The sequence below is a fragment of the Mizuhopecten yessoensis genome, unplaced genomic scaffold (assembly GCF_002113885.1).
Source record: "Mizuhopecten yessoensis strain PY_sf001 unplaced genomic scaffold, ASM211388v2 scaffold716255, whole genome shotgun sequence".
In the NCBI taxonomy this organism is placed as follows: domain Eukaryota; kingdom Metazoa; phylum Mollusca; class Bivalvia; order Pectinida; family Pectinidae; genus Mizuhopecten; species Mizuhopecten yessoensis.
In genome coordinates, this window is record NW_018480025.1 from 449808 (window position 1) to 460064 (window position 10257).

Consider the following 10257-nt stretch of genomic DNA (forward strand, 5'->3'; position numbering starts at 1 on the left):
AGGGTATAATGTGTTACCTATAGCCTCCTCAATATAAACAGCCACCTAGCCTAGGCCTGTCAAGGAAGTGTATAATGTGTTACATGTAGCCTCCTCAATATAAACAGCCACCTAGCCTAGGCCTGACAAGGGAGGGTAAGTGTTTTACCTGTAGCCTCATCAATATAAACAGCCACCTAGCCTAGGCCTGACAAGGGAGGGTAAGTGTTTTACCTGTAGCCTCCTCAATATAAACAGCCACCTAGCCTAGGCCCGACAAGGTAGGGTATAATGTTTTACCTGTAGCCTCCTCAATCTTACTCTCCAGACTGCTCTCCAGTAAGTGTTCCAACATCTTCTCTGGCGTTCCCGCCATCACAGAGTACCTGCAAAACATATATACAGTCAAACTTTGATGTTTCGAACTTTGTGGTACAGTATACTATCTGGAGTTATTTGAAACATCGGGACTAATGGGGCTCACCAAAATTAAACATTGAGATTCTGTAAATAAGACAGAATGTGATTCTTTAAATATGTGATGAAACACATACATTTAGTTTTACATATTGGATTTCTTATCAAATTCGACATTTTTTTTGTCAATTAAATTGATGAAGCCTGTATTGTTAAAATAAGCACAGGACATTTTAATGTTCTAGTGCAGGTGAATATTTAACCTCAATTTATTAGTTGTAATTTTCAATGTTTTCATAAGGAATGGGCCTTGATTATACTTTGAAACAGCAAGAAATTTGACTTATAAAAGTTTGGTTCGTGAAAAGAATATAAGTAGTGTTATAAAAAAAATCTGGACTTCACCGTAAGTTCGAAACATTGAGCACTTTAAATCGTCGAAGTTTGATTAATGGAAGTTTGACTGTACCTTGCATAACCTCATTCAAATACAGCTGTCATCACTGAGTATCTCAATCACAATTACTCTCATAATATTGTTGCTTTAACTTGTAAAGAAACTAACTAATGACTGCAGTTTGTTTCTGAGCTTTTCCCCCCCTGTATCAAATCATAGTCTGTAAAATATGACAGAATACATCATCTGAAATTTGTACAAAAGTTCCGTATATATCTTATGACAATCACCGATAACTGCAACATTTTATTTCATCTAAACTTCATCTTACACCTTAGAGACTTTGTGTGGGTAGAACTACGGTCCATGTTACCTTAGAGCATTTGTGTGGGTAGAACTACGGTCCATGTTACCTTAGAGACTAAATTTTGTGTGTGGAGAACTACAGTCCATCTTACCTTAGAGACTAAATTTTGTGTGTGTAGAACTACGGTCCATGTTACCTTAGAGACTTTGTGTGTGTAGAACTACGGTCCATGTTACCTTAGAGACTAAATTTTGTGTGTGTAGAACTACGGTCCATCTTACCTTAGAGATTAAATTTTGTGTGTGTAGAACTACGGTCCATGTTACCTTAGAGACTGTGTGTGTGGAGAACTACGGTCCATCTTACCTTAGAGACTTTGTGTGTGTAGAACTACGGTCCATTTTACCTTAGAGACTGTGTGTGTAGAACTACGGTCCATCTTACCTTAGAGACTAAATTTTGTGTGTCTTTGTCGGCTCCATCTGTTGAAACTACCAGCCAATGTGTAGAACTATAGTCCATCTTACCTTAGAGACTAAATTTTGTGTGTGTAGAACTACAGTCCATCTTACCTTAGAGACTGTGTGTGTAGAACTACAGTCCATCTTACTAGATATACCAGAATATCACACTGGACCGACAGATTGTTACCAGACTTATTATTGAAATGGTACAGAAACAGGTACTACCTATAATGGGTCTGTGTGGTACCATCAGGTCCTTGGTTGTTCATGGGGATCTTCTCCAGTACCAACACATCCTTTCCGTGTTCCTTTAGCCGTACCGTGTTCGCCTCTACATCCTAACAATTATAGAACACATATAGCATACAACATACATCTAGTTTTGATAATAGAATTAATGATTTATTCTTCATGTAATTATAAGGATGCATTGCATTTTGTGCTACCGGTACTTTTCCACCATTCTTGGCAAGCCTACATTAATCAATTGGTAGATATGGTTATCTCCCTTAGTTTTCTAGACATCTGAAAATCTCTGTATGATGCAATATTCTGTTGTTGGTTGGGCAGTCTATACATTTTGCAGTTGTTTTGCCTAAAATTTTGTTTGGTCTGTTTAGTCTAATTTTCTTACCCTTAGAATTCTATTAAAGTCATCTTTATCGACACGCAGAAAGTGACAGTTGTCGTCCCGAAGCACGATGGTGGCCGCTCTACAAAACAAGGTCAAAGTCAATCATGTGACATCATAATTTGTGAGCAAAATCTTTTTCACTCCCATTATCCAGATTGCAAAAGAAAATTCAAATTGACCCTGATTATAACTTTTCATTTTCAAATTTCCTATTTTTAGATCGGCAACTGGCACTCTTTTTATAACTGAATTATCAGTGTGTATCAGCTAAGAGTTCATTTTGTCAAGTGTGGTTCTTATATTAGCATGGGCCATTGGTCATCATATAGTCATTTTCTAGTTAAATATCTTCTGCCTGATGGTTAAAATTATTTTCACAAAATGAACAATTATAAGTACATGATATGTATTTCGGTCATTCATCAAAACAGCAGTATATCCAAGATGGCGTACATTTGTGAACAGGGGACACTCGCAATTAAGCCCCCTCTCTACGTTTGGTCAATATTTTTTCACTAGGGGTAGAGACTAATATTTGTGGTCAAATACAGTAGTATCCTGTGAACATTTTACAATAGGTCTCCATTTGTTGTCTACCTTGGTGAATCATTCAGTAAGGCAAGTTTCCCAAAGTCGTCTCCCTCGTGTAGCGTGCAGACAACACCCTGAAAAATACATTCACATTGATTTGAAACAAAAGGCCCACAGGGCCTGTATCGCTCACCTGCATATTTAAGCAGTCATCGCAAAATTTTCTCATTAAATATTATCCTGTACTACAAATATTTCACTTGCAAACTTTGTCGGCTCCATCTGTTGAAACTACCAGCCAAATATTATTATATGATTCTATGCTTTTTGGTTCTTCTTAAGAAGTTGTTTGACATATTTGACCCCTGTGACCCTGAAAGTAGGTCAATGTTATTTTCATTCTCAAACTTTGTCAGGCTCCTACCAACAAAGCGTTCAGCCAAATATCATGACTCTAGGCCTGTTCGTTCTTTAGAAGTTGTTTAAAGGAAAAGTTGACGGACGACGAAGGGACGACGAAGGGATGCTGGATTGACTACAGACGTTGCACCATGACATAAGACCACTTGCCCTTCGGGCAGGTGAGCTAAAAAGTATTCAAATAAAGTAAATTCTTTAACCTATCTGCCAACAAATTACCTCATAGCCCTTAAACTGTATCATTACTATTATACAAAATTTGATATTAGCACTGTCTAGCAAGTGTAGGCCAATTTATGACACTTTATAATAAATACATACGTTGCTACACCATACCTGAAATAAATTCATGCAATCACTACAATTTGGGGATTTTACAGGAGCTGCTAACTACTGGGCCTGTTCTGCCTGGCTTAATACCTCCATGTGAGCTATGGTGTGCTGGAGGCAGCTTAAGTGTTCACATTTTCCAGTGAAGTCTTGCTTCCAACAGCATTATTGTTATATAGCGCCATGCAACTTGAAAGTTTCAGCACAGACGTACACTACAGCATCCACCCCATACTCTATCTGGGCTATTTAATTGTGTGGGTAGGATGAAAACACTTCTCTAAAATCCCATGCTATTATTAGTTCAGGGTTTGACCCCCCAGGTACGGGTGTGGATGGTTGGAGCGTTATATTATTAACTAGCCGAAGCCACCATTATATATGAAACCCCACCAATTATATTATTTTTCCGTGTTTCGGTCGAGCAGCTATTTGCTATTTAGGTGTTGTGTTATGTTTGCCTTGGTACGTATAAGGAGTATATAGAGGAGCTATTACAACAGTTACAGGCACCTACTGTATTAACTTATTTAAGGATTGAATTGCATATTTCTAACATTTAAGATGATATGCAACACAATTCTGGTACATCATGAAATATGTTTGAGAACTATATATATATGTTGTATAATATTATAAATTATAAAAATTGCATTTCAATTCTCATATTCAGTCAAAATAACAAAGACAACATCATTTTATCATTCTTTGTAGCTTCATTCAGCCTTGCAATGGAAATGTAAGAATATGACAAAATAGTAACTAATACCCTGCCATATATAACAACATTCACAGACTCCTTCAGTTTATTCACAGACCCCTTCAGTTTTATGTACCAGGACTTCCCCTGCCATAAATAACAACATTCACAGCCCCCTTCAGTTTTATGTACAAGGACTTCCCCTGCCATATATAACAACATTCCCAGACCCCTTCAGTATTATGTACCAGGACCTCCCCTGCCATATATAACAACATTCACAGACGCCTTCATTTTATTCACAGCCCCCTTCAGTTTTATGTACAAGGACTTACCCTGCCATATATAACAAAATTCACAGACCCCTTCAGTATCATGTACTAGGACTTACCCTGCCATATATAACAACATTCACAGGCCCCTTCAGTTTATTCACAGACCCCTTCAGTTTTATGTACCAGCACTTACCCTGCCATATATAACAACATTCACGGACCCCTTCAGTATAATGTACCAGGACTTCCCCTGCCATATATAACAAAATTCACAGACCCCTTCAGTATTATGTCCCAGGACTTCCCCTGCCATAAATAACAACATTCACAGACCCCTTCAGTATTATGTACTAGGACTTACCCTGCCATATATAACAACATTCACAGACCCCTTCAGTATTATGTACTAGGACTTACCCTGCCATATATAACAACATTCACGGACCCCTTCAGTATAATGTACCAGGACTTTCCTTCATCTCCTTGGTTGAACACTGGAAAAAAAATAAAGATAAATATTGTGAAAATATACAGGTTCTCATTGTTAGATTGTAGAAACTTTCTGATTACATAAAATCAAAGATATCTATATTATAACAAAGGATTTAATTAACAATATGCCCAGAGGGCCTGTATCGCTCACCTGTTTCCTTTGTTACATGAAACTGACATATAGGTAACTTCAGGCCAAATTCGGTAAGTAGAACACATTTTAACATCTCTTAAACGCTGCTCAAGATATTGTTGTTTGAAATTTGAAATTGTTATTTTAAAGCTTTTAACCCACGTTGACATTTGACCTTGTAACTGTAATTTCAAAAAATATTCACACTGCTGGTCTACATAACATACCCAAGTAGCATGGCTCTAGACCAAATGCTTCTTAGGATATGGTCGTTTGATTTTTTTTTACATTTTTGACTCCTGTGGCCTTGAAAGTAGGTCAAGGGAATTTTAAAGAGGAAACTTATAGCACTCTATCCCTGGAGAAGAAGATTGTTAAAGCTTTTAACCCATGCTGACATTTGACCCCCGACTAGCAGTTAAAGTTGACCTTTGACCTCATTACTGTAATGAAGAAAAAGATTCACACTGCTGGTCTTAGCTTCATAACATACCCAAGTATCATGATTATAGTCCAAACAGTTCTTAGGATATTGTTGTTTGGAGTTTTTCACATATTTGAGCCCTGTGACCTTGAATATAGGTAAAGGTCATTCATTTGAACAAACTTGGTAGCCCTTCATTCTAGCATGTTACTGGCCAAATATCATTAGCCTTTAATAGGCCTCTTAGTTATTCAGAAGAAGTTGTATAAAGATTTTTTAAGACAATTGACCCCTGTGACCTTGAAAATGGACGAAGTTCATTCATTTGAACAAACTTGGGAGTCCTTCATCCCAGCATGTTACTAGCCAAAAATCATCACTCTGGGCATTTTGGTTATTCAGAAGAAGTTGTTTAAAGTTTTTAACATATTTGACCCCTGTGACCTTGAAAATAGGTGAAGGTCATTTATTTGAACAAACTTGGTAGCCCTTCATCCTAGTTTGTGTCTGGCCAAATATCATCACCCTAGACCTTTGGGTTATTAAGAAGAAGTTGTTTAAAGTAAAATATTGACGCCGGACGCCGGACAACGGACGACGGACGACAGACGACGGACGGACGGACGCCGGATGCTGCACCATGGCATAAGCTCACTTGGCCTTTCGGGCCAGTAGAGCTAATAATATACACCATACCATAAGCTCATCGGCCATTCCCTTATTGTTTATGTCAGTTTGATCTTTTCTCTTCTTTTCTCTTATCTGTTTGATCAAGTCATGTAAACAGTAAATGCACCATTTCACATATTTACTAGTACAGTTCTTTAAATGTAAGAGATATAGATCCAATCATTACAATATCAGAACGATCTCATTTAAGGACTTCTTGTGGCCAACTTGTTTTTATGATCACTCTCCGAAGTAAACATGCACAACTACAGACCAAGGGGAACCTTCATACCAAATTTGAAAAAGATCCCTCCTGTACTTTCTGAGAAATTCAGTGATAACAAGAATTGTTTAAGGACAGACGACAGACAACGAATCACAAAGGAAGGGTGATTTGAATAGCCAAACATCAGATGATGGTGGGCTAAAAATCAGGCATGGGCGTTTTTTACAGAAGAAGTAACCCAACAAATTTTTAATACAATTTTGTCTACATGAACGATTGTTGATTATAATTTATCGTCTATGAAAAAGCAGAATTCCTTGGAAGCTTAAACCAGGTTATATAATGCTTTTATCCAAATTATACAGTATGTATCCCATGAATTTCAGCTAGGAACCAGACCAGCAGTCATTGTTCTGAGCTCTTTGGGACCGGTACTAATATTGAAATTGCTGCTCCAATCACAATCAATGATCAGGACAATAGCCAGAGGGCAGCCACTACCTCTGACATTTATGGGTTTCCTCTGTGTGTTATATTATGGCCAGAGGTCAGTGCTGGACCTATAGGGACCGAATACTATAATGGTCAGTTATATCTACCCTTGATATCTACCATACATCCGGTGGTGCTTCCCTGGGACAATATTGGACAAACCATTTCATTACTTGACATGCTAACCTTCCTTTGACTTCCATACAGCTGCCTATATATAGCTACCTCACCCAGTACAGGGATATACAGTGTAGTGGCCTGGGTGGGACACTTACTACTATTGATGTATGATACTGTCAAGTTCTCCCAGACAACAGTACAAAATCTGGAGCAAAACATGTCGCTAAATCAGCACTGTATACAGTACATCTCCACAGCCTCTGTATCCACAATCACCAAAGGCAGTTCACTTAACTATACATCCAGCAGCTCCTGAGATATGCTCTACGATCGGCTAGGGATCAACTTCAAATTAAAATGATTGGCTTCCCATGCATATTTGATCAATTTCCTCACCACACTTTGGTCTGCTTTATGATAACTTATCAAATAATTCCATGCTAAAGCGGTCGGTGTTAATTGAAAGTTTCCAATGGTAATAATGGTTTGTGTTGTTCACAGGATCAACACTGAACTAGTTTTTTGTCCACTAATTGCCTCGTATCATATGTTAGTGTACATCCCCAGAGAGCAAGGCCGTTTCTAACACTGCAATGTCTAATTACACGTTGTATATAAGCCTACCTTACACTAGTTAATTACGGCAAAGTCAGAACTTCAACTTTTACATATAAATATTGGATTGCACTGCTATAGATATACAGCTGCCACACAAAGACTCGGGGCCATCAACAGTTCTGTTTCACTTCAGAGGTTCAAAGTACTAGTCCTCCCAAAATCTGAGGTCAAATGACAATAGGTGCCGGAGAGACACCACTGAAAAGGGACAAAAGTAGAAGAATTCAGAAAAGATAGATGATCTTGTAGTGTTGAAATGTGGTTGGCAGATCAGTTTCAGCTACTGCAATATTCCCTAGGAAGAAGACAGAAGTAATTCCCGATTTCAGAGGTAACCCCATAAGAATGGCACTTTACAATACAGAGCAGTGGGATATATAGCAGGCCTTTTCTACCTAGAACCTGCTGTTGCTAGCATCATTAACAGGGTGTTACAATCAAGGTACATGTCTATCCCCAGTGGTTTTAATTCTTGCCATTTTAAGCCATTTATTTCAAAGTAATAATGTGTTTTATAGAAATTTGAAAACTACAGCACTGTGTTTTCATGCAGAAAATAATTCCAATTTTGGTAAAAGGAAACCAAACATAATTTTGATGTATGGTTCATGGATAACAAAATTGTCAATCCTAAATGCTTAATAATTGACATAGAAAATGCTGGGAAATTTTAAAAGTTGAGAAGTTCATTAGATGAAAATTGTAAAATCTCAAAGTTTTCCTTTACTTGTTATATTTAAGACCACACCCAATGTAGCTAGGAAAACAGATTTAAAGTACAAGTGCTTACTCAAGAAGAATATATAATTTTGGTTAGGACACCAATGTTAATTTTTAGGGTATGTAAAATTAATGTGAAACCTCTCAGGTCACTGTCTGTGTTCATCATCATTAAAAATACACGCTTCGATTGTGATGTTTGTATTTTCAGGCAAGCAAAATCCCCGAAGGGCAGGGCACAGTATACATGATGTTCAAGAATGCATTTTACACTTTTAAAATAGTATCTATGAAATTCAGTGAAAGTAGCTGAAATTCTATCCAACATAACAGTAGTTTAAATTCAGTGATCTTGTCATTGACCTTGAACTTAAAACCTTTTAATTTAACTAAATAGGAATGTTTGACTTGTAAATTTAGCTGGTCTGAAGTTTTGTCCTGTTACAGCCGAAAGCTACCCAAGGTAAATAAATATAACAGCTCAGAAATTAATGCAAATGAAACAGACAGGCGCAAAGACAGACAGACAGATGGACAGACAGATAGGGTGATCCACTTTCTTCTAATGTGTTCAGCGCTAGCTAGGGCATTAATTATAGAGATCATGTATGTGCTACATACATTAGAGGATAGTGTTTTATTAATGTCTTGAAATACATACACACCAGAGAAAAAACCTCTCAGGATAAACCATGTGTGGTGTTGACAGCTGTACCTATGTGTTTGAGGTACCAGTTCTGTTGGCCCTGCATGGTTAACCATGTCAGAAAACCTGACACTAACAGTACCGCTTGCTCAAGGCTTAAAGACAAGCAATGTCAGGCCAACAATAACACGGATGTCAACCACCGATTGAGGCTATCAAGATGATCAGGATTCATGCCTGATCTTTGTAAAATACACCCCATAAAACCAAATTGACAAATTTCAAATTGCTTAAAAAAGAAAAGGAAGCTTGAACTATTCTTAATCTACCAATAAAATCCTGGCTGGACCAATAATCTTGGGGTTTTGAAATGAGAACAAGGCAGGCTAAAGGGAGTCCTAGTCATTATTGTAACTCTCACAGATGATGAAATACCAGTAAATGTCTTATACAATGTTGAAAAGATTTTTAAAAAGGTGCATTCCAATCAAGAGTACATAAAAGTCCTGAGGATTTTATCATTTGTTTTGACAACATTGATTCTATTTAAAGGCCTTGGTTTGGGGATTTCCTTTATTTCTTCCTTAAACGATCTGTTACTGCAATGAAAAACCTAACTTTACCTGTTTTTGTCATGTTAGAGAATTTTCTTCGTTACATGTGGCTATTATATACTTACAAGCTGTGCCTGACTTTGCATGGGATTCAAAGATAAGAACGCTGGCGAGCTCTCTCTTGACCATGGTGGACAGGTGGGATAAGGCCTTTATATGTAGTAACTCTTCATAGATAATCTCTAAATCCTCTGTTGAACGGTCATGTGGTCTGTAAACAGCCAATCAAATCATGTTATGTAAATTAACAATGGTCATGTGATCATTTAACAGCCAATCAAATCATTCAACGCTAGCTAGCTGATGACAGAACAATTCACACCACAGCAAAATGGACTGTAAACAGCCAATCAAAACACATAATGTAAATCAACAATACACAGATTTATTGTGACAATATACATGAAATATGTACAGGATTAACAATAGTCAGCTCGCAGTATACTAAATTATAATTTTAAAGGTCACAGCTTGATTTTTTCTTTGAAACAATACTTTTGTGGCTGATTTTTCCAATGTTTATCAAGTTTGTACTCAAATTGTTTAACTGAAATCGCATTTACAACATCAAATGGAAGGCTATTCCACATATCTACGATTCTCTGCGTGGAGGAATATTTCCTCACATCCAACCTTGAAAACCCTTTAT

General features: G+C 37.3%; 1 protein-coding gene across 4 annotated transcripts in view; it reads right to left on the reverse strand.

Moving 5' to 3' along the window:
- Positions 1-9839, reverse strand: part of LOC110442375 (rap guanine nucleotide exchange factor 4-like) — a 30461-nt gene extending 20622 nt beyond the window's left edge. For 2 of the 4 annotated variants that reach the window (XR_002462012.1, XM_021485952.1), the window contains exons 1-6: positions 9674-9839; positions 4872-4948; positions 2796-2863; positions 2199-2277; positions 1790-1902; positions 280-365 (exon numbers count right to left, since the gene is read on the reverse strand). Coding sequence is in view for 3 of the 4 variants with exons in the window: in XM_021485952.1 (XP_021341627.1) it covers positions 280-365; positions 1790-1902; positions 2199-2277; positions 2796-2863; positions 4872-4948; positions 9674-9737 (487 nt within the window). In the remaining variant the exon portion in view is untranslated. Of the gene's footprint in view, positions 1-279; positions 366-1789; positions 1903-2198; positions 2278-2795; positions 2864-4248; positions 4254-4647; positions 4949-9673 lie in introns of those variants that run through there. The other 2 variants (XM_021485953.1, XM_021485954.1) reach the window with 2 other exon arrangements.
- Positions 9840-10257: the final 418 nt, after the last annotated feature.